At 37.0% G+C, this 23,731-nt stretch overlaps 1 protein-coding gene across 2 annotated transcripts in view; it reads right to left on the reverse strand.

Moving 5' to 3' along the window:
* LOC129262140 (focadhesin-like) overlaps positions 1-23,731 on the reverse strand; it is a 55,329-nt gene that overhangs the window by 14,822 nt on the left and 16,776 nt on the right. For both annotated transcript variants that reach the window (XM_064100211.1, XM_064100210.1), the window contains exons 7-23: positions 21,293-21,531; positions 19,189-19,449; positions 18,453-18,647; positions 16,730-16,863; positions 15,961-16,146; positions 15,053-15,128; positions 12,844-12,978; positions 12,424-12,589; positions 10,707-10,898; positions 9,724-9,845; positions 9,276-9,368; positions 8,574-8,710; positions 6,733-6,955; positions 5,758-6,000; positions 4,948-5,175; positions 3,123-3,242; positions 876-998 (exon numbers count right to left, since the gene is read on the reverse strand). In XM_064100211.1, coding sequence (XP_063956281.1) covers positions 876-998; positions 3,123-3,242; positions 4,948-5,175; positions 5,758-6,000; positions 6,733-6,955; positions 8,574-8,710; positions 9,276-9,368; positions 9,724-9,845; positions 10,707-10,898; positions 12,424-12,589; positions 12,844-12,978; positions 15,053-15,128; positions 15,961-16,146; positions 16,730-16,863; positions 18,453-18,647; positions 19,189-19,449; positions 21,293-21,531 — 2,873 coding nt within the window. The remainder of the gene's footprint in view (positions 1-875; positions 999-3,122; positions 3,243-4,947; positions 5,176-5,757; positions 6,001-6,732; positions 6,956-8,573; positions 8,711-9,275; positions 9,369-9,723; positions 9,846-10,706; positions 10,899-12,423; positions 12,590-12,843; positions 12,979-15,052; positions 15,129-15,960; positions 16,147-16,729; positions 16,864-18,452; positions 18,648-19,188; positions 19,450-21,292; positions 21,532-23,731) is intronic.

The raw sequence follows: 23,731 nt of genomic DNA on the forward strand, positions 1-23,731 counted from the left end.
ATAAAAAACTATAACTGGCTAAAATATTTTTAGCCCCACCTATGCCTTTTTATTCTTCATTTCTCAAAGGCCATCTTCAAAGAATCATAGCTTAACATTACTCAAATCAAAGGAGAAATATTAATAATGTGCCAATTATTTGGACCATAAAACCTGTTTACCCATCTATGACCAGGCGGATACAAAATGATGGAACTGGTTTTGCCAGTACAAAGCATGTCAATAAGCCAATTCGCAGTTAACTCATCAACAAATTTTCTCGAATGACCTTTCCCATTAGGATGAGCACTGAAAATTTCAAATTAAGATGTTGCATAAGCTCTTCTAGCACAGCATTAAAAGTCTAAAAAAGGTGACTAGAATAGTATGTCAGAGATAAAATTTTGAAATCATTTGTTTTTCCGCTTTTTCCACTTGTTTTTCCGCAATTAAATATTATTTCAGCGGTGGATCCATGATTTTCCAAAAGGGGGGGGGCACATTTTTCTGAGGAAAATTTTGACCAGCAAAAAAAAAAAAGTCTTCACTTTCAAAAGGGGGACACACCATTACAACTTTTAATTTTGCTTCTCAAATCAAAAGGGGGGGGGGGGGGCACAGCCGTCCCGTGATCCCCCCAGATCTGCCAGTGCTTTTGGCTACAGTCAAATACTAATAATTATGAACACTTTGTTACTCTTCAGCATTAATTAGATAAAAAGAATATTCTTAAATGAATACATAAGTTATCATCAAACCACAAAGCTTATATCAATGAATATGAGGATTGTGGACCACCTCGATGGTTAATTTCAAATGACCTATTACTGCTCATGCGCAGTTACCACTGCAAAATGGCCAATGACAATACCGAGTCGTGGACTGGAATAAATCACCTTGTCTGTGAGCTGTCTGAGTAGTACTGCATGTTGATTATTGTAGAGAGGAATCACATCTTGATGACCTTGTCTAGTCAAGCTGTGTATCAGAACACCAGTTCCTACTGCATATGGGATACACTACAGGGTTAGAATTGAAAACAAAAACAAACAAAAGTGGCAATAATAATATGTTCATTTATATAGCGCGGTTACTATGTGAATATACTCAATTATATACTACATATATTAAATCCTGTATGCTGATTGGTTTAAATAGCATCATGTGATCAAACATATTCTCACTATTTTGCGATGATGTCGAAAATGAAACGCCCACCAAAGAAAATGTGCTATTCCGTGACGTCAATGATGGAATAGTCGACTATTCCATCATTGACTAACAGAACATGATGGCGCAGGCACTAATACGCGTTCCGCGCACTGAGTGCGTAGCTAAGCGCTTCAGGAAAAGTAGGTCAGTAAGCACAGATGGTTTGATTCAGATTAAAAAAAGGATGAACTAAGAGTACAAGAACTAGATTATCAAGATCTATTGCTCTAACTTATTAAAGTAGGATATAAAAAAATATACCAGGCCTTTATTTCGAAAGTATAGAGGAAATTATTCATCATCGGTTCTACTGGCATAATCACTATTTTTAACGCCAGTCCCACCTCGGATTAATAATTCCCGCTTTACTTACTCAAAGCCTGGTATATTTGTATACTGCGCTTTGATCCTTGGTGTCATATTATTACCCCGGCTGTAGCTGAGTCGCCATATTAATAGGCGCTAAAGAGTTCGAGAAAAAATCCTACCGGGTACCCAATCACCTCACCTGGGTCGAGTGCAGCACAATTTGGATAACTGCAGTCAGTTTTGAAATGTATATAAATGTTAACATATTAATTATTTGTGAAACTGATTTTTCTTTTTCTTTTAATTCTTGTTTGAATTTGTTACTTATTTTCTAGCAGAAGTATTTGGCAGAGGTTATAATTTTCATTACGATTCTGTTGAAATTCATTTGTGATTTTTAACACCTAGAATTCAACTCAAACACCCCCCCCCCCTCCCGAAGAAAACTAAACTCCGAAGCCCCATATTTTATGTTATTCCTCATGAAGGCACATACTTAATCATCCTGTCCATAAAGGCTACATCTGTGTACAAGGTCAATTCCAACTTTTTTTTAAAATCTGACACCCAATTTTCTTAATTTTTACTTCATCCTATGAATAACTAAACCCGTGATAATTTCAAATCTTAAGAACCTTTCATGTGAAGCTCACAGCTAAGACAAGGCTCCACATATACAAGGATTGTCATATATACTCTCTGTATGGAACTGCCTATACACGACTTCTTTTCTTATCTCCCTTAACCCACTGCCTACTGGAACCAGATGATTCATGTATAAAGCCTGTGGTAATCTAAGAATTCAGTAGTCAACGGGTTAAGTGGCCTTCATAAACAGGGTTCACCATACATAATGTATATTGACATTGATATGGGTAGGGTTCTGCAAGGTATTTGAGTGGAATGTATTTGTCTTATAACAAATCCATGTTTTATTCTTATCATTCTTATCATATAATGTACGAGGGGTAATACCCCATAGTTATGAAGAACACTTTTCTGTTCTCTCATGAGAGATCGATATAAAACAAGTTTGAACATTTATTCCGCATGGTATTGCACCATTTCCTTTCAGAGAATTACCACAAGAAACCATGATTTCCTCTACTGTTATGCACTTTTTCTTGTACTCATCTTTGCTCTTGGTTTTTGTTGTAAATTGCCTTTGAGCATTTCATCAAAATGGAAAAGATGCTAGCCAAGTCATATGTATTATTATTATCATCATCATCATCATCATATAGGCCACAAGAGAGCTCTTTTCTGATCACCATAGAGTGGTCTTCATAAACAGATTTCACCATGTTCATGTAATAATAATAATAATAATAATAGGCATTTATATAGCGCCATCTATCTAGAAATATTCTATTCCGAGGCGCGTTGTTATTATTATTATTAGCCCGGCTTTAGCTCAAGCTGCCTTTCAGCGCTCATGCATTCGAGAAATTAATCCTGCCGGGTACCCATTCACCTCACCTGGGTTGAGTGCAGCACAACGTGGATAAATTTCTTGCTGAAGGAAATTACGCCATGGCTGGGATTCGAACCCACGACCCTCTGTTTCAAAGTCAGAAGACTTATCCACTGGGCCAAAACGCTCCACGCATGTAAATAATTACCTTGAGGTTGCTTTGTGCAAGATTCTGCAGGGTATTGACGGTATGGAAAGCATCCTTGGGGTTAATGTAATTAACCTGATAACATGCAGCAGTCACCAAGGCAACAGACAAAACTTGTGCCTACACAAAAAGAGAGAATTGAGAGAAGTATAATTGAAGAATATTGAAAACAATTTAAAAAGAAATATCAAATCAAGACTTTATAGGAGAAATTGTTTCAAAATAAACTTGTCAAGACCCAAATACATAGAAACAGGTTTGAAATTATCAAAGAAAATTTAATTTACTAAATCCCATTGTATCATGATGCAACATTAAGAGAGACCTGGGTCAAGTCTTACATAGAAATGCAATAGATTCAAATCAAAATCGAATCGTGATTGATATAATTTTGTGTAGTAAAGAGATAAGATCTTTAGATCGATTGCAAGTCAGTCTGAATCTTTCGCAATTCTTTGTAAAACTGGCCCCTGAAATACAAAAGCAATCATGAATTACTTCTTTAGCACGAATGAAAATTGAAAAATGTACAAGTGCACGTATTACGTCATATCTAATAGTGGCGGTGATTTCATGTACCGAGGGGGGGGGGGGGGAGGACAGAAACATATTGGACCATGTTTCCTTCTGCGCACATCAAATCAACCAAGTATGTACATCTGGGTGCAAGATTTCTTGTTCATATCAGGGGCTATGATAGAAGGGTATGCATGATAAATGACTGACTTTTGTCAAAAAGAACAAAGTATGCATTCCATCATTAAGGATATGAATATTTAATCTTTTGGACAGGTGGACAAAATATCTCCAAAATGCTTAATAGAAATAAAAACAGCAATGTTAAAGATAAATTCCAGTTGTGGGAACGATCTCAAAATGACTTTTTACAGAATTTAATATAATGATCATCAAAGTGTCTGTTTGTATTAATAAAAAATATGTGCCAAAGGAATCTGGAAGAAATTGTGTAATTGCTGAGAAATAAGCAAAATAAGCGCGGATTCGGTCACTTCCGTCGGGTCTTTATTCCAGCAATAATAATACACTGTCCCACGTGTGCCTATCTGTGTTGGCGATCTTCAGTGTGATCGTTTTTTAGCTAGATATTATGATTTCACAAAGTTCAGTTTATGTAACTGTACCAGATCTAGATCCACGATGATATATCAATATTTTACCTTGGTTTTACAGACTTTCTCACGAAATCAGTGTTTTACTGCAACTACGTTCATTTAGCTTTAAGCTGTAGAAATTGAGGGGGCACAATTCCGTTAAAAACATGGAGGGGGAACACCCTCCAAGGATCGCTGCCTATGATTAGTAACATCATTGTTAACAAAAACATTCTTATCTATATAAACCATACATTGATCTCCTGACTTTCTCCTGAAAAAATATCTCACTTAGAAAAATAAGGACTGCAATTCAAAAGTTTCCAGAAAACAATAGCAATCAACAATGTCTAGAACTAGTATACAGGCAAAAAAAAATTAAAAATTCTGATACTTGGTTGTCACGTGTCAATGTAAAAAGAATCCTGAAATCCTGGGCCCCGTCTTACAAAGAGTTACGATTGATCCGATCAATCATAACTATGGACGGCCAGAAATCAACATCTATTATGCATGTTTGTTTTAAATATTTTCTAACTGTGATGTATATTCATGCATTCATTGTTTTCTTGAAAATTTACTTTGCTTCTCTTTGTTTACAAAGGACATTGTGCAAATTTCCTGTAGAAAAAAATTATGGTATGAATGGATTTCCATAGAGTTACGATTGATCCAGTCAATCATAACTCTGTGTAAGATGGGGCAGGTCTTACTTGTACAAGACAACTGGCAGTGATTCCAGGGCATTCAATTCTCTTCAATAAATCTTCTCTAATCTTCAAGACATGGACCTTAGCATGGGTTGTACTTTCATGCGTCAGACCAGAGAGGGCGACACCCAACCCCAGCGTATAGCCAATCACTCCATCATTGGGATTGTTATTCTCAGTCAAGACCATGTTCTCCAGCTTGTCGAAGTATCGGAAAAGGATTTTCTCACCCTTGAATTAAAAAAATAAAACAAAACAAAAAGGTACTGAAATCATCAATGTCACTGTCTCATTGGATATTGGCTTTGAAACACTCTTGTAAGGAGAGGAAATGTCCAGGGGCCCATTTCACAAAACTTGTTATGACAACAAATTTGCAATAACCGTTAAAAGCTATTGAAACCCTTCAATCTAATTGGCTGAGAATTTTTTTTTCTCTAGAAATTGTGCATTTGTTATGACACGTCTTTATGAAATGGGACCCAGTTCTCTGTGAATGGTTAAAAGAATATGATTTCAGACATCGTCAAGTTGAGTATCTACACCAGACTCTGTGTCTGAACCACTAAGTAAAATGTACCATACTTACATGTAGATAAACATGACCATTCAGACCTTTTTGATATTTTCAAAAATTTAATATGCAAATATACTTATCAAGCTTATAAGCGTTAAACAAAAGATATACCCATGTTTTGGGTTTTGTAAGATGTTAGCAATTTTGTTTTCTTTTTGTATATAGCCAGCACCATTGCATAAGCATGTTCAGTAAAAATATGAAACGTATTGACAATGGCGACTGTTCACACAAACCTCTGTTCCCGTCATGTCAGTGAAGTGCTCAACACACAGCCTAGCCAATAACATCCCCATCCCGACACCATGGTGTATGGGCACTGATGATGGTTGGGCGGAGCTTAACGACATTATCCTGTCAATCAGTTGTGAGACGAGACTGGGAGGCGTGGTCATGAGATGGCTGGCCATCAGCGGAAGGGCAAGGGCGGCGCAGGAACGAAGCTGTTCACCAGTGGCCTGGGAATGGTCCCGAGAGTGCTGCAAAGTAAAACAATGCAATTCAAAGACATGTCAGAAAGTGTGCGGAAAAAAATAATGATCTCCACATTTCATGAAGCTGTGTGTAGACTTATGTACATGTTTTAACTGCACTATAATAAAGAACTAAGACCCTGTCACACATCCTTAGTGATTAATTGATTGTAGGACTGATTTTAAAGTTGAATTGCATTGGTCATTATGTGCAATCAATTCTAACAATCAATTGTGATCAATGAATATGTTATGTGTTAATGATAATAATAATAATAATAACAATAACAATAGTTAAAAAATGAATAATAATAATAAATGCCACTTTTTTTATAAAGCGCCAAATCCACTCTCTGGAGAGTGCTCAAGGCGCATAAATAAATCAGGATGTGAATAGAAAGGTTTAAAGGTTAATGGGCCCTGGATATATATCTACATCTGTGTTTAAGGCGATTTTTGGGGTCTTCTTTTGTTGTTTCGTAATGCACCTTAACGCCCTCTACCTTCGTCTTTATGTCTTTATGTGTATTATGACGGAATAAACCCATTCATTGACTTCCCCCTTTCGTAGGATGTAGGCATATATGTATATATATATATACCCATATTTTTTTTTTTTGCAATTGACAAACTTCAAATTTTTTTTTTTTTTTTTTCAAAACAAATTTTGAAGCAAAATATAACTGTCAATGGGCAAAAGAAAGAGCCAGAGTTTAAAACATACATTTTGATACTTACATGCTGGCAAAACTTAAACACTGACTGAGCTTTGTAGGTTGTATCCATGGCAACCTGTAAAGAATCCATGACCCTAGCTGTCCATGACTTATGACCTTCGTACTGGGCGGCTGCCCTCTGGCTAATAATAGCTTCTTCTCCAAGTTGTACGACGTAAGCACTCATAGCATGCGCCAACCCAGCCAATGCAAGAACTGCATTGCCCTTGGCACCAGAGTTTTGTCTGCAATGGAATATTTAATCAAAATCTCACACGGTTAATGGAAATATTACCACTGCACAGAAATGCGAAGTTGGGTTGTGGGATATCACTAAACTGTGAAATCATCTTTTAAAAGGTGATACATTTCATAAACTTCCCTTAATAATTGTCAAACAATGATCACACCTGACTTCATCTTAAGCCAGCACATATACAAGGTACATTGGATGAGAGGATAATTTAGTTAGAATGACATTCTTGCGACTCTTTTCCTTGCACCATGGTAAATTGGATTAGGGTCATGGGGATAATACCTTAGATTAATCCAAGGTCACCGAAGTCATGACCTTTGATACCCCATTGATTGGCCCCATTGCCCTCTTGTTGCCGTTGGATATTTTCTGTGCCCTATTTCACTTCTCCCATTTGTTGTCAGTCGGACCGCAGGTCCCTATGCTAATGAGCAAATAGGCCAGGTTCATCCAAATCCTCCCTTGGCTGAATCCTCCCAGCAAAATCTCATGAATCATGAGATTTTCTTTCTCTGAGAATTTACCTACTTTATCCTCAAGTCAAATTAAGTAACTTCGCACAATCGGACAGTGTAAATGTTTCTCTTTTATATTGGTTTATTTATTTTGTATAAAATATTTTGATAAGTGGATTTCAGGCCTGAAAATGTGCATCAAAACTGAATTTTCTTTTGCAAATTGTGCAACTTAACTTTTTATTTTGAGCCTCGAAGATATCTATATCACCACAAAGCTGAATTTCTGTACTTTCTCACAATGTCACTCTTACTATGCGGTACCTTTATAATCGGGTCAAGATCACACTATTTCCAACCAATGTACAAGATGAGATTTCTAAAATTTTTGAGTAGCATGAAATCTAGAGTTCTGATTGGCTGTATAAGGCTTCAAAACAATAAGCGCGGGAATTTGATGAGATTACCACATGGGGACTGTGACCTTGCTGTGAACCCAGTGCTGGAACCGTTGAGTGTGTGGTCTCTTTGACCAATCAGAGTACAGTATTCTTGTTTTTAAGCTGCTTAATGTACTTGGCCAATGAAAAGTGTGATCTTGACCCAATTAAACCAATTCGTTTGAAAACCTATTCCATTTTAAAGCATAGATATTCAGCTTTTATCTTGATCTAAAAATCATTTGGCTCAAACAAAAATAAAGTGTAAAAATAACATTTTTTTTTCAGGTGAAAATAATTATCTTGTAGTGGATTTTAGATCAAAAGTTTCTCCTACATTACATCTTTAAATTAATTCAAACACATGACCCAAAACAATGATTCTTCTTCTTTACAATGATACCAAAATCATGAAATTTGATGTATATTTAGAGCAGTAATGACCGAATTTAAAGAGGTGTTTTGGTCCGCATCAAGGTCATTAAGTATGCAAAACCTCTCTAGTCATGAATATCACTTGGATGAAAGAAGCCACTTTTGGGGGACCTGCCTATTGACTGCTGTAATATAGGAATGTGCCCTATAGGCTATACAAAAGTGACATTGTCCTGAAAAATATCCACTTTTTAAGGCCTGGATTTATAGCTTTCTTGCTCTGATTTACATGTATGACTATTTAAGGCAAAGTTTGTACAATATAAAGAATTCTCACAATACAGTTGTCCTTAGCTGTTCAGTCAGCCTGTCTCTAGCCCAAAGCCAAGCTGACGAGAGACCTTCCCCTAGCTTCTCCTCATCAGGTCCATCTCTGCTACGACTTGCTTCGTGTTCTACATCCAAACGTCTTCCCTGAATGATGGAAAAAAGCTTGTTATGTTGTTATTGGTGCTTTTGTGTTTGGTTTGATGGCTTCAAGAATAACATAATTATAATATATTGCATTTATAAGGCGCTGATAATCTATCTGATAGTTCAATGGTGCACTATGTATTACTTTACCCTGGCTTTAGCTTTAACTGCTAAATGGCACTTGGTGCATTTAACAAATTAATCCTGCTTGGTACATGTACCTGGGTATATAACAGCATTACATACTTGACAGTTTACAACCAGAGGACTGATGGCTTGAAGTACTCCCCAAGGAACTCATAATGTTGAGAATGAATGGTAAGGACATTAACCCATTCGATTCTACTGCGAATGGGTGTACTTATATAAGCAACCTGATGACCGACAGATAAGTTTTCTCAAGGGACAATACATATCAAGGATATCAAATGCCTTTACCAAAAGGGATTGAATGCTCTATTTTCTGCAACACTTTAACTTGGTAGAGTTGTTTTCATGAAGTCATTGATATTAATCACATTTGATTACTTTCTTTTCACTAGGTCTGTTGTGATTTATGATTTACCTCAATGACAGCTAGCAGTGTGGTTGACATGAATGAAGCCCACGCTCTGGGTAGCTGCATGATGTAAAACCAATCAGGCGAAGAAACGGGAACCTGCAAATATGACAAAATAAGGAATAATTAGAAATATCACTGAAAATTGATATCTGAAACAACATGTATGTGCTAGCTCATGAGCACTGCTTACAAAAATAAAGTTTGATTTGAAAACTTTCCTTGTTGTATTACATTGAAGTGTTATCATGACGATGAATTTTCCAACATATTCACAAAGTGTGTCCTACATATCTTCGTCCTTAAACCACAATGTACACCAATATTTGGTAATCTTACTTGAAAAAGAAGTAAATAATTTGATCTTCGCAACATGTCACACTGAAACTTTACGACACATAGTGTTTGAGGACCAATATTAGTTGGGGTACACAGTACTTGTATGTTGGCTTACCTCATTCAGCAATAGGGAGAGCTCATCTAAACAGACTTTGCTTGTAGCAGCCTTGTTCCTCCTTACTTTCTTCGCGTCTCTACTGCTTTCACACCCAGGTTTGAAGCTGAACAGTAAACCAGCTATAATAGTAGACAAAATAAGTTACCTCTTTCACTCAGACAATCATCATCTCTCTCTTTATTTAAAAAGGGACTGAAGACATTTCTTTTTTCCAGTCCAGAGTTTTAGGATTACAAATTTCATTCTCTACTTGAAATGATGTGTTCTTTTGGTTGTTGTAAGCGCTTTGAGCCATTTTGGGAAAAGCACAGTATAAATAATAATAATCATAATAATAAAATACAATGTTTAAATAAAGATATGCATGTTTGTGTTATGGCTTGCAAAGGAAGTACAGATGCTACATACATACTTCTTCTCTCTCATTAATGAAAAAAGTTTAACACATACACAAATACAAAAAAAATCAATCCCAAATGTCTAGACATAAAAATAAATAGTTTTTCAAATACAGACGTGTCTATTTGTATGACCAAAAGCTGTGCCAGGTTATTTTGATGGGGCAAATGACCTATGAAACAATGATACTGTTTTTTTCCCCTCTATTGAATAATATTGGTATACTTTACAAATACCTTCTCCCCCCCCCCCCCCCATTTCAGTACTTGAAATTCACACAGGGAAGGGTCTCACAACCCACCCCTAAAACTCCCCTCTTGCACAGCCACTCATGTACATGACAACAATTTTTCTTAATATCTTCATACTGGGATTGACTACATTCGGAAAGGTTTGTTTCTGAGTGGTATTCAACAGAGCACTTGTCAGGACATATGACACAATGAATGTCAATGTTTCATTCTCTCAAATAATGACAAGCTTTCAAATTTTGAATAATAGTAATATTCGGATCTTGTTTTCATTAAATAATTCTCATCTCAGTATATTTATGAATTCCACTGTGGTACTGAGGATTGTACCTGCATATGAAGGTCTATGTCCAGGCTGTTTGTTGTGTTGGTTCTTCTGAGAGATGACCGAGGGGATGGCCGATACCTGCTTGCTAACATGGCTCTCTGTAGCTTCCCGTCTTGGTGAACTCTGAGTGTAAAACCTTCGAGGAAGGCTGTCCAGCTCATCACACAGGAAGGAATAAAGGAGATCCTCTTTACCTATCATTCAGGATGCAATAATAATAATAATTACATAGCACCACAGATCTAGAAATAATCTATTCTGGGGGCGCAGAGCTGTGGCAGCCGATAGGTCAAGGTGGTGACGTTCAGTGGAGGCCCTACGTATGCATAGGCTTCTGGATAGGTACATGTAGGTAGGTAGGTTTAGCTTGAGCTGCCTTCCAGTGCTCATTGCATCAAATGAATTAATCCTGCCATGTACCCATTCACCTCAAAATGAACTCATAAACAAGGTTCAAAGAAGGGGTTGATTATTGAAAACACAAGAATTATTTGCATGGAACTGATTGAAAATAGTCACATTTTGCACAACCTCCATAAAAATATCTACGCACGAGGTCATCTGATATTCCATTCATAATTTCTTACATTATTTTCAAATATATATTGACATGATAATTATATCGATTACCATTAATGCCAGCAGCTCCTTGCAGAAATGTGCACAGTGCTTCCTATATATGTTGTATACCCGGTAAATAAAATTTTTGAAAGGTTCATCATGCGAGTGGCTTTTCAAATTGTATCGATAGTATATCAATAATGTCTGAAAAAATTTCAACTTATGGTTTATCATCAGTGTTGAGAGTCATTTTCGTTCTAACTGACAGTGTAATCAAATACCAAAGAATCACATATTCAATTACTGAACTCTATCTTTACGACATAATTAAGCAAAGACTCTCGCAGTTCATTAAGCACTATGTCAATGTCTATTAGCGATGTCTAATAAACATTTTTAGAACACTTTATATTTTGCTCTTAATATCCGTCTAAAAAATATGGGATTGTAAAACAACAGCTTTGCTGTAGTTTAATACCAAAAATAAGGGGGAAAAAAACATGTTTATAGTTTAGTGAAGGGTTTAATTCATCTGACAGCAGGTCTTAAAAATTACAAATATACTTTTTTTTAATTGATGATAAACCATACATTACAAGTATTCCATTCCAAACTCAGGCAGAAATGAACAGGACATGGTGGTTATATTGCTAAAATTACCTGACCAAGAAAGAGCTTAGAATGTGCCTCGGTTGCTAATGTATATCAACATGCTGCAGCTTCAAGGTTTTTTTGTTTTTGTTTAACATACCAGATGTTGCCTTCTGGTTGACACAAGAGAGCAGGTTGATAAAACAATTAGAAATATCGTTGAAAATAATTGATATCTGAAACCACATGTATGTGCCATCTCATGAGCCCTGCTTAAAAAAATAAAGTTTGATTTGATAACTTTCCTTGTATTACATTGAAGTGCTATCATGACAATGAATTTTCCAACATATTGCCAAAGTGTGTCTTACATATATTCATCCTAAAACCACAATGTACACCATACATTATAAGTATTCCATTCCAAATTCAGGCATAAATAAACAGGACAAGGTGGCTATATTGCTAAAAATCACTTTAAGAACCTGACCAAGAAAAGAGCTAAGAATTTGCCTAGGTTGCTAATGTATATCAACATGCTGCAGCTTCAATTTTTTTTTAACATACCAGATGTTGCCTTCTGGTTGACACAAGAAAGCAGGTTGATGAAACAGCTTCCAGGTACAGACAGGTCTTCCTCTTCCTCCTCCATCTCTTCTTCTCCCGTTGATGCCCTTGCATCAGCCCTCTTCTTCCTCTCTTGGGCCCTCTTTGTCAGAATTTCCCTTGTTGCCTTAGAAATAAAGTCATTTGTTAAGTCTATTGGGTCATTTCTCAACGTTATTCTTAATAAGTTCTCCATGGCTTAAATGAATGCCTTGAATATGATAAGCAAGTCCACCTGTCTAGATTTATTTTAAAATTGATTCGAACATCTTCCTGGATGAATCAAACGTTACATCAGTTAAAAGGAAACAACAGATGGCAGTCATGTAGATTACTGTTTTCTCTATAGAGATTTTATAAAGTGTGTTTTGCTGTGCATACCTCTTTTGGAAGATAACGAAGATTGAATGAAGATGTCTTGAATCCTGCTAAGGCTGAGAGAGCTTCTGAGACAACTCTGTGATCTGTATGCTCTGTATAACACCACAGGTGATTGATAACTATCTTGGTTAATACCTGCAATGTGAATAGGAATGTTAAACATCATGAGTGCAGAAGACCACACTGGAAAACAGCATCTAAATATTGAGCAAAAGTCCAATCGAACAATGTCAGGGTAGCCACTGCAGTTCCAAAAACTGTTCTCACAATGTGTCCTGCTTAATATGATATTGTTATTATTATCATCTTAGCTTTAGCGTGGCTACTCATAATGGCCACTCAAGCATTCAGACCAGGGGCCCGTTTCATAAAGGACTTGCAACAGTTGTAACTTTGCCATTATGGCAACTACCATGGTAACCTTGATTCTGATTGGCTGCTGAGCCCTGTTACAGAGATGCCAACCTAAAGGGATGGTTGTCAGGAATATTTACCATATTTGTCAGGAACAAATGGGAGTTTCTCAGGAACATCCCGCGAAGTAGCATCGTTTATACAGGGATGCCACTAGTTGTCCTCCAAAAATACTGAAACTCATCGCGGGCCGGGACAGTGTCCAAGAAAAAAAAATTTAGGGGGGTCCACCTTTAATTTTGGGATGGACACATGTCACAGGTAAAAAATTGGACAAGCAAAAAAAAAAAAAAAAATTAGGAGGGGGTAGGGGAGGGGGGGGGGAGGACCAAGTGGCTTCTTACCTTGTTGTGATCGATGACTTTGAAGTCAATTAGGTTTGAAAAACTGACGGTAGTTAGTTGTGTGTTTCTCATAGAACGCTAGACCAAAAGCTTCAGTCTCTGTATTTTGGTTGTTCAGCTGAACCGCGTTGGCTCCACTCACCAATACATAGACTGAAGAGTTGTTGGCCCGTACATTAAGACGACGTATCAGCTAACCCAGGGAGCTCTGGGCTAGCTGATACGTACGTAACCCAAGGAGCTCCGGCCCGCTTTTCGGACCGGAGCTCCCTGAGTTCCGTATCAGCATGCAGCAGTAACGTTAGATCTAACATTCAGCGGAAACCCGATTTTCGGATCGTTTTTGGTACATCAAATGTCACATTATGAAAAAATAATTACATCCAAACTTACGAGAAAATATATAAAATTCAGAAACATCGTACCTTAGACCGCAGTTACCGCTAATTCCTTTCAAATGATGATCAAAACTTAGTCATCCTCGATTCCTTCGTTGGTCATCGTAAGTTGCCATCTTGGATGACGTCATCATCTTTACAGTCGTATTTACCAGTCGCTATTATACCGCGATTCGTGCCGCTGATTTGTGCTTGTCTATGTGCGTGCGTTCAGAACTTGTCGCTCGCATTGATTGGCCAGGATATCGATAATTCTAATCAGAAAGCCTTGATAAAAGCATAACTCCATGAACGTAGTATACAGTGCGCGCGTTTATAAATTATAGTAGAGAAACTCCCGTTGGTTTACCGTTGGCCACACACACGCTGCATGCACGATACATGTATACACAATACACGCATATACATGCACAATACACAATACACGCATATATACACATGCACAGCAAAGCAATACACAATACACATGTATTGTAGTTGTTTTTTCCGTAACCTTTTTATTGTTGCCGTAACACCGTAATTGGAGGAATCAAATCGGAACAAATACGGCGAATCCGTAACGGTTGGCATCTCTGCTGTTACCATGGTAGTTGCCATTATGGCAAAGTTACAACAGTTGCAAGTCCTTTATGAAACAGACCCCACACCCATTTACTAGACCTGGGTGGAGACAGGCAAATGTGGATCAATACCTTGCCAAAGGAAGCGAGTGCTGCGGTGGGATCATACATTACAACAGATGATATCTTCCTTTCTCAGAAAATTCTCCATATCAAAATAAAAGAATAAAATGCATATTTTTCAGAAAAATTCAATTTCAAAACACAGGGTAAACTATTACGGCCGTTGGTTTTAGAATATGAGCAGTTTTCAGATGGACTGTTTTTTTAATGCAATATTGATAATTGCTGCAAGTTTGCGGTCCATTGCAATTTGGCAACGAAGGAGGATTGAGGTAGCTAAACAAACTTGAATTTTGGATGCATGGGAAATATTTGCAAACAAATCATGAAAAATATTTGCATCACATGCAAAAAGTAATGGCATACATACGTCATAGTCCTTTGAGTCCACATACAAATCTGGGACCAGTCCAAGAAATGCACACCATTTGGCTATAACCATCGGTCTAAAATAAGACAGGATTTAAAAGGAAGCAATAATTATAGCAATACAGTGCATGCATTGGCACAATAATGAAAAAGTCAGTGAACAAAATGATTGATCTTGATGTATATCAGTTGTGGATTTATTTGGTCCTCTAGAAAGAAGGAACCTCACATTCACTTATGTTCAATTATTTCTTTGTTCAATATGTTTTATATCGAACATGGAGATTTTGTGTCATATTGTGTACCACTGGCACAGATCCTGTTCATTGGAAGGGGGGGCTGTAATTATAATAAATAGGGTCACTTCTCTCCCCATAAATAGAATGTACATCCAGATCTACGCAAGTGTTGCGTTGAATTTAAGAATTTATATTCAAATGTGGTGAAACGTTTTATCAATATTGTGTTATATTTGAAGAGCTCATTATCTGAAAAGGGTTAGATCCATTTAATGCTTGGGAGGAAAAAAAGTGTTGTCTTCAATTGAAATTTACACTGTAACCAAGGATATCTTAAATGGATCTAGCCCCTTTCGAAATAGCTAGTTCATTTGTACATCACAAAAAAAAACATTCAAACCTACTCAAGTTGAGATCATACAATCTTATCCGAAACAGGTACTTTAGCTGACTGAGCTACACCTCTTCTTCTACGTTGGCAATTAAACTGCAATAGAGTATCTTCTGAACAACTTCAAATTCATAAACTGTATACAGTTTTCAATACCAATGCAAATAACATACATGTAACTTCACATAGATGTATCCTCCAAGCTCGGTTTGGGTGATAAATAATACTCATATTCATATATGCCGCACCAGATTTTCACACAATATAGAAATACATTACCTCTTCTCTGCTTGAAATTGCCCTGAAAGATTCTTAAACGCTGTGACAATGTCAATGACCTCTGCTTGAGTGATGGCTATTAAGGCGTCCAGGGCATAACAAGTAGCAGGGACTCCCGTTGGACCGGTGGCTTTTCTCAAGACCATGGACAATGTCTTTACCATGTCCTCACCATGCTGCTCTGGTCTGGAGAGAAGTAACGAGATGGAGAATGGGAATAAGAGTTGGAGAGTAAGAGGGAGAGGGGGAATAAGAATGAAGTAAGAGTGATAGGGGAATGAGAGAAACAGAGAGGAGACAAAGGGGAAAGTGAAGGTAAAAGATAGAAATGGAGAGAGATGGGGAGAAGGAGAGTGAAAGAGAGAGACCCAGAGAGAAGAAAGAAGGGGGATGATTGACATAAAAAAGAATGATATGGAGAGAGATTTGAAGCAAGAAAACATGTGAAAAAGGGGGAATGGGAGCCACACGGGACACAGAAGAGAGAGATAACTACTAGACTTAGAGGCAGAGAGACACATACACAGGTAGCAAATGCTTTACAATAGAAGTATACACAACTCTTTAATTGAATATGAGTCCCCATATTTACATATGGCTTTATGTTCTTACTATTGTTGCTAGTTTAAAAAGTAATAACAAGTTACCAATAAACCTGTTTGAAAAGGAGAAAAAATTGAAAAGAAATTCAAGATGATAAAATACCGGTACCGCTAATAACTTACATGTACAACTACAGAACAAGAGATTGTGTTCATGAGAAACTTACTTATGGCAGCAGACTTCATAGACACAGACTGCAATCTCTAGAAGCATGTCATCAAGTCCTGTTTTAGGTGTCAGATGACCAATGCTTTCTCTACATTCGGCCAGTTTCTTCTGAAGCTCAGGAAATATCCGATCCTATGGTGAAAAAAATATCAGAGCTTTCTGCCTTGGGATATATCATACAATTATTACCATAATCTCTGAGTGATCCCTACTGCATTTGTAACACAAAGTTTTATGGAAAGATTTGGTGAAATTTAAGAACAGAAATGACGGTTAACATATAAAAGAACTCAATGGAGACAATGGTAGGAGGGAGGGGTCTCTTCTTGGATTCAAATGCACTTAAATCTTGTAAAGCAGAAAATGCTAACTTGTCACAAGGTCATCCTATTTTTGGGCCTGTGATGATCCTTATGGAGCCCATAAACAACAATCTTACCTTTAATAGCCTTAAAAACGGACATACTGAAGCTTTTCGACATGCACTCTTTGGAGTAAAATCGCATGAATGACTAGAACGCTAGAGCGAAACAATATATAATAGAACCAAAAGAGACAATGGACACTAGTTGTGATTGGCTGTCAAGGTAAACAATTTAGGCTTAGTACCAGCCGTAAATTGAAGTGTCATTCTAGTTGCTTTGCTTCAATTTATTGCTGGTACTAAGCCTAAATTGTTTACCTTGACAGCCAATCACAGCTCGCCGTTTAGCATCCATCGTCTCTTTCAGTTCTATTATATATTATTTTGCTCTATAGCGTTCTAGTCATTCATGCGCTTTTACTCCAATGAGTGCATGTCGACAAGCTTCAGTATGTCCGTTTTTAAAGCTATCTTACGATTTTGCGGTACCAAACACTTAGGCCCGTATTCTGAAGTCGGGTTTAACTTAAACTCAGGTTTAAAGTTGTGGTTTAAGTATGGACAGCCAATTGTTACATAAATCACTAACGGTAGAGATATCATATTTCAGCTCATTTGGCTCTCAAATCATTCATAATTGTCTAGGAAATATATATAGATTATTGTCTTCACCATCGATGAATCAGGAAAGAGCACAGTAAACATAAGAAACGTACAACTTAATAAAAAATTTGATACTTTTGGCGTCCCATACTTAAACCACAACTTTAAACCTGAGTCTAATCATATCTTTCACATCGTAAAAGTAGGGGGAAAAGGGCAGTGGCTGTACCATCATCATCTAATGTCAGATTCTTTATGGGCATCATAGCCCCTACAAGTATGTCCAATGTGATCATCAGGACAACCCACAGGCCTTCATCCTGACCCTACTCTCTCCTAGTCCTACTCTGCATCCAAGCCCTACCTCAACTTCGATTGCGCTAAGCTTTATCCTTCAAATCCATTCTTGCAGTGTGACCATATCTACATCTTAAACCCCCTCTGGTCCTGACTGACTGCAGTGTTACATTTTACTCATCTAGTCCTGAAGGTAATTGCTAATATCCGACCGCAGCATAGAAAGAAGTTGGACAAAATTTTTAAACACTGTATTAGCCTGTAGACTTATTGTATATGCCATTGCGTGATCACTGCAGAGACACCATCAGGAGGCTACGCTAATCATATAACATGATGCTTGTGTGCCCTTTGTAGGCAGTAAATAACAAGTACACTTACATCGTAGAACATAGCCAAATGGGAGATCCCAAAAGACAATGCGGCTTCAGCATAAAGAAATTACATTAAATCTTACCTGTTTTTTCCAGAGGTCTGTAACAAGTTTAAGCGATTTCTCTTGCAGATTTGGGTTCCAGACACACGTCAAAATAGGCCCTATGAGGTAGCGATGACTTAAAACTCTTGGGAGTGCATTGAGGAGGTATTCGCTGATTTTGGGACTGGTCCTCGATTTGAGGAAATGAATGTAAAGCAGCATCAGGCTGTGAGCCTAGGATAAAATAATATGACAAAAATGCAATAAGCATAATTCTTCCATTCAAACTTACAAACCAAGGACTTGTCTTCATAAAGCTGTAACACCAGAGCAATTACTTACACCAATTCAAAGCATACAGTCTATCCTTTCATTCCTTTCATAATTTTTTATAGTTGAAATTAAGTTCAGGTAGGCATTTTGGGAACTGTTTATTTTAACAAAAAACAGGGGGCTTATGTCATTTTGTAAAACCATGCATATCATGCGCATAGTTTTTAGTGCTTTATGCCAGTAAATGTAATGACTCAATGCATAAGCACAGCATCTAAGTTGCGTTTTTTACCTTTACATGCCATTCCAGAGGCTGTTGTACAGAAACAACAGTTAAGGGTGCTTTGTAAAATCTAATGAGGGGGATAATCTGGTACATGCAAAATTTCAATTTTCTCTTATTCTTTAAATAATGTCATACCAGTGTCATATATCACATCACAGAGGAAATGGCCTCCAATTCAGGCTAATGCATTTACAAATAACATCTAGAAACATGTACCTTGGGTGGAGCTACATTGCCAATGTTGACCAGAACATCGATACAGAGGTTGGCCAGCTGGTGACCAAAGGAGAAGAAGATGGCTGCGGTTAACTGTATAGTCTCTTCCATTGCTGCATTCCCGATCCCATCATGCACCTTGGCATGTTGACAGCAGAGCCATGTTTGGGCTGTGGTCATGTCGCTCAGGACAGCAGCAGCCATATCTTGAAAAACAGACATTTTCTTGTACCATGGGTGTGCTCCATGAAACTGGCCCATCTACAGAGAGAAGTATAATATAAAAAAAACATGAATTTCTAGGTAAAATAATGTAGTTGCAGAAAACAATTATTTTATGAGAATTTTTTTAAAATCAAGGTTAATTGCCAACATTTTATCACAGATCTAGAAAAATAATGTAAATTTAACTTCGTGAAATCATGAAATCTTAGCTGAAAACCAGTAAATCTGAAGGTAACTAACACAGAAAAGCATATACAGGACAGAGTATTAATAATACTTGGAAAAAGACCCAACATTTGATGGAATGACATGCTTATTTTGCTCATTTCTCAGCTACAATTACATATTTTCTTCCAGAGCCATTTGGTGGTAATTTTATTTGGTTCTGTTTGAACATATTTTGAGATCATTACCATAACTGGCATTCATCATTAAATAGTTAACTTATTTCAAACAAGTGGAACGCTTCTGGTAGTCTCGCCTGCATATCGCGATTCAATATAGCAGTAGTGCTGACTTTGAAAACGACTATTGAATAATTATTTACCAAAAAAAATATAAAAAAACCATTCATAAAACACGATATTCATTTACCCTATAAAATGACCTTGGACCTTGATCATGTGGCCTAAGACTCGTGCAAGATGAGCAATGATACTGGATTACCATTTCGTCCTTGTTTCGTGAACTAGATCTGTAAACTTCCAAAGTTAAGATGGCAATTCAACAATACCAAAAGATGGCCAAAGTTCATTGACTCTAAATGGCCTTTAACCTTGGTCATGTGACCAAGGATGTTTAGTGATACTTGATTGCTCTTATGACCAAGTTTCATGAACTATATCCATAAACTGTCAGTTATGATGGCAAATTCAACAATTACCCCAACATGACCAAAGTGCGTTGACCCTAAATGACCTTTGACCTTGGTCATATGACCCGAAACTCAGGCAGGATATTCAGTAATACACCATTACCCTTATGTCTATGTTTCATGAACTAGATCCATAAACTTTTAAAGTTATGACGAAATTTCAAAACCTTAACCTTGGGTTAAGATTTTTATGTTGATGATGCCGCCGTCGCCACATGTCAGAAAAGCGGCGCCTATAGTCTCGCTCTGCTATGCATGTAAGACAAAAATGACGTACAACCAAATAAAAAAGGACACTCCAAAAATTATCAGGTAATAGTAATTTAGACTAACATGTACCAAAAAATTGAAAAAATAAAAGCAAATTAAATATGACATATTATGACAAAATGACATTACACAAAATATAACATACAGCCTTTTATGAATAGTGTAAAATGTTACCATTAAACATAAAAAGAGAAATATGTTTTCCCTTTTGAACAAGTTCTAGTTGATGTTTTTCTATTTAGGGGGATGTCCGTTAAAAATTTGGAAATTGGAAGTTATTGGATTGTATCATTGTTTATGGTATGAAGAATGGGGTTTGCAAAATATTTTGAAAAAGGGTAAGTGTGAGGAGCTCTGCCTTGTGAATACCTGTAATTGTTGCTGTGAGATTGGTATACTAGCTTGCAATTAAGGTTAAGAAAAACAAATGATCAAGGAAAATTTGACCATCACTCAAACACTTTAGATTCAGAATTGAACAGGTTACTTTTCAGAAGCAAATGTTAGACTTGTCAGGTGTCAAGTTCACAGGTGGACATTTTCGAACCTCACATTATTGCAGAATAACACCAGCAAATAAAACTGTTTTCATAAAATCCTGTCTCTATAAAGGTATGTTAGAAGATAACAGAAACATCAAAATCTGAAGGGGTAGAGGGCCTAGTAATTCTATACAATTGGCCAAGACATTCCCTTATAAGGAACAGTTAAATGAACCTTTCCACCCAAACTTACTTTATCAGGCACATCACAACTTTCTTCTTTCAAGGGCATTGTTAGGCTGGCCGTGATATCTGTAAAGAGCTTCAGCACCATTTTACGGTTTTCCATCCCTGCGGAAACTTCCAGAGACTTCAGATCGATGATGGAACGGCTCTTTAAGTGTTCCATGACATGTAGCAAGGACCATATCAGCAGCTTCTGAGTCCTGAACCTGCAGCAGGGATCATCAGATGATCCAAACATCTTCAGGGCTGCAATAGAAGAGAAGTAAATAGGGACAGTTGACAAGTATAATAACATTCAATTTCATGAAAGGCCTGTTGGTTGACATGTACATACACCTTTAACCTCAAAGGCATATTACTGAGGTTTGGCAATGCAGCATGGCACACTAGTTTTTAAGCACTGCACAAAGTACGAAAATACTCTACCCAGAGGTCTGTACTACACCCGGAAGAAGAAGAAGACAACTATATCCAAAGGTATACAAAAGAGAAAAGGAACTTGAGATCCATCATTTTTTAACATGTTAAAGTTTGACATCCATATAAGGGAATTTCAGATTCAAAACGGTAAGACCCTGTCGAAAACTAGAACAAAAATAACATGACTCATCCCTACTTTTCAGGCACTCCATCATGTCATCCATGTTCAATTTTCAAGAAAACTGAAGCAACCATTCTAAATAAGTTCTCCTAACCTAGTTATCGATCCAAAATGAAACATCTTCACACCATTTTATATTTAAATATAAGTTTTATTGACCCTAACTGACATTTGACCCTGATTACAAGACTTGAAACTCACGCAAAATGATCTGGAATGATGTCTTATTTTCATGATAGATCCATTTACTTTCAAAGTTAAAATATAAAAAACACTTATCTTTGATTAAGATTTGAATGTTGATAACACCACATTGTCAAAGCTCATTGACCATAAATGACTTCTGGCCTTGATCATGTGCCCTGCAACTCATCCAATATGATACTTAATTAAAATTATGTTCAACTTTTATGAAATAGGTCCACATACTTTCTGAATTAATAATGACATTTCAAAAACGTTACATTGTCCTTACAAGAGCAGCACCTCTAGTCATGCTCTGCTATGCACGCGAGACAAAAATTGCTGTAAATAAATAGTGAGGAATCCATATAAGTATCCTTGAAAATTTCATTAAAATTGGATTTAAAATAAAACCTGAAATTCAAATCACTGATGGTGATTAATACCCCTACCAATGTCATTACCATGGCAATGCAATTTCAACACATTTGGAAATAAATCTTGCATGTCTTTGCCCTAAGATGAATAATTTTGCCAAATTTCATTAGAGCTGAAGAAGTAGTTATACCAGAAATGATGTTTTTCTGTTTTTTTTGTTAATGAGTCGTTCCCATGGCAACAAAATTTCCAACACATTTAGAAAATGGGGATTGCATGTTTTTGCCCAAAGACCAATGTTAGTGGCAACTTTCATTAGGACTAGACAAAAAAATCGGATGGATGTGGAACCAATTTGTCTCTGATTCAGGGAACTCCCTGATTAGAGACGAATGGGTCCAGAAAAGTTCCCTATTCAGCGTAAAATCGCCAAGAATTAACCTGAATTAATTTTGGCCATCCCCAATAAATCTGAATGCCACCCGAAAACAAAAATCTGCAAATGATACGAATAGGTCAGAATCTGCCCAGAATACTCCAAATACCTCCCCTAATCCAACTGAATGTCGTCCGAATACATCCCATATGTGGCCCGAATGAAATTTGTTGTGGCTACATTTCATAGTATTTTGGAGGGTGTTCGGCTGGTTAAGAAAATTTCAAAACAAGCCGAATTCCTTCGGAAATGTTCTGAAATTCCTTCTGAATTTTCTCACATTCGCAGTGGGAGAACAGAAAACTTCAGAACCCTCCTGAATAAAGTGTATTCAGATGGATTCGCAGCCGATTTGGTTCCGGTGTAACCCTGGCTTAATAAGCAGTTACCATGGCAACACAAAATCTGACAAATGATTTTCGACACACGCAAAAATTGTGTGTTTACTTTAACTTTAAGACCAATGTGTGTGCCAAATTTCAAGAGTCTTTCCGAATCTTTTTACCATGGCAACATGATTTCCGACACTCCCAAAAAATGTCTTGTGCACACTTCTTTACCTCAAGACCAATGTGTGTGCAAAATTTAATGAAAAAAAAATTGGTTAAAAACTGATGAAGGAATTCAAACTGCAAGAATTTTAACTGTTTGACATAATAATAATAATCCGCTTTTATATAGCGCTTAATACATCGAAACGACGTGTCTAAGCGCTTTACAGATATATTATTACCCCGGTCATCGGATTCAATCAGTCATTCCCGCACACAATGTGTGCACATCCTCCACTCCCTGGGGAGTATTCCAGTCAGTCGCCGATGAGGCGCACACAGTACTGGACAAGCTAC

Source organism: Lytechinus pictus, chromosome 5 (genome assembly GCF_037042905.1).
Source record: "Lytechinus pictus isolate F3 Inbred chromosome 5, Lp3.0, whole genome shotgun sequence".
NCBI classification, from domain to species: Eukaryota; Metazoa; Echinodermata; class Echinoidea; order Temnopleuroida; family Toxopneustidae; genus Lytechinus; species Lytechinus pictus.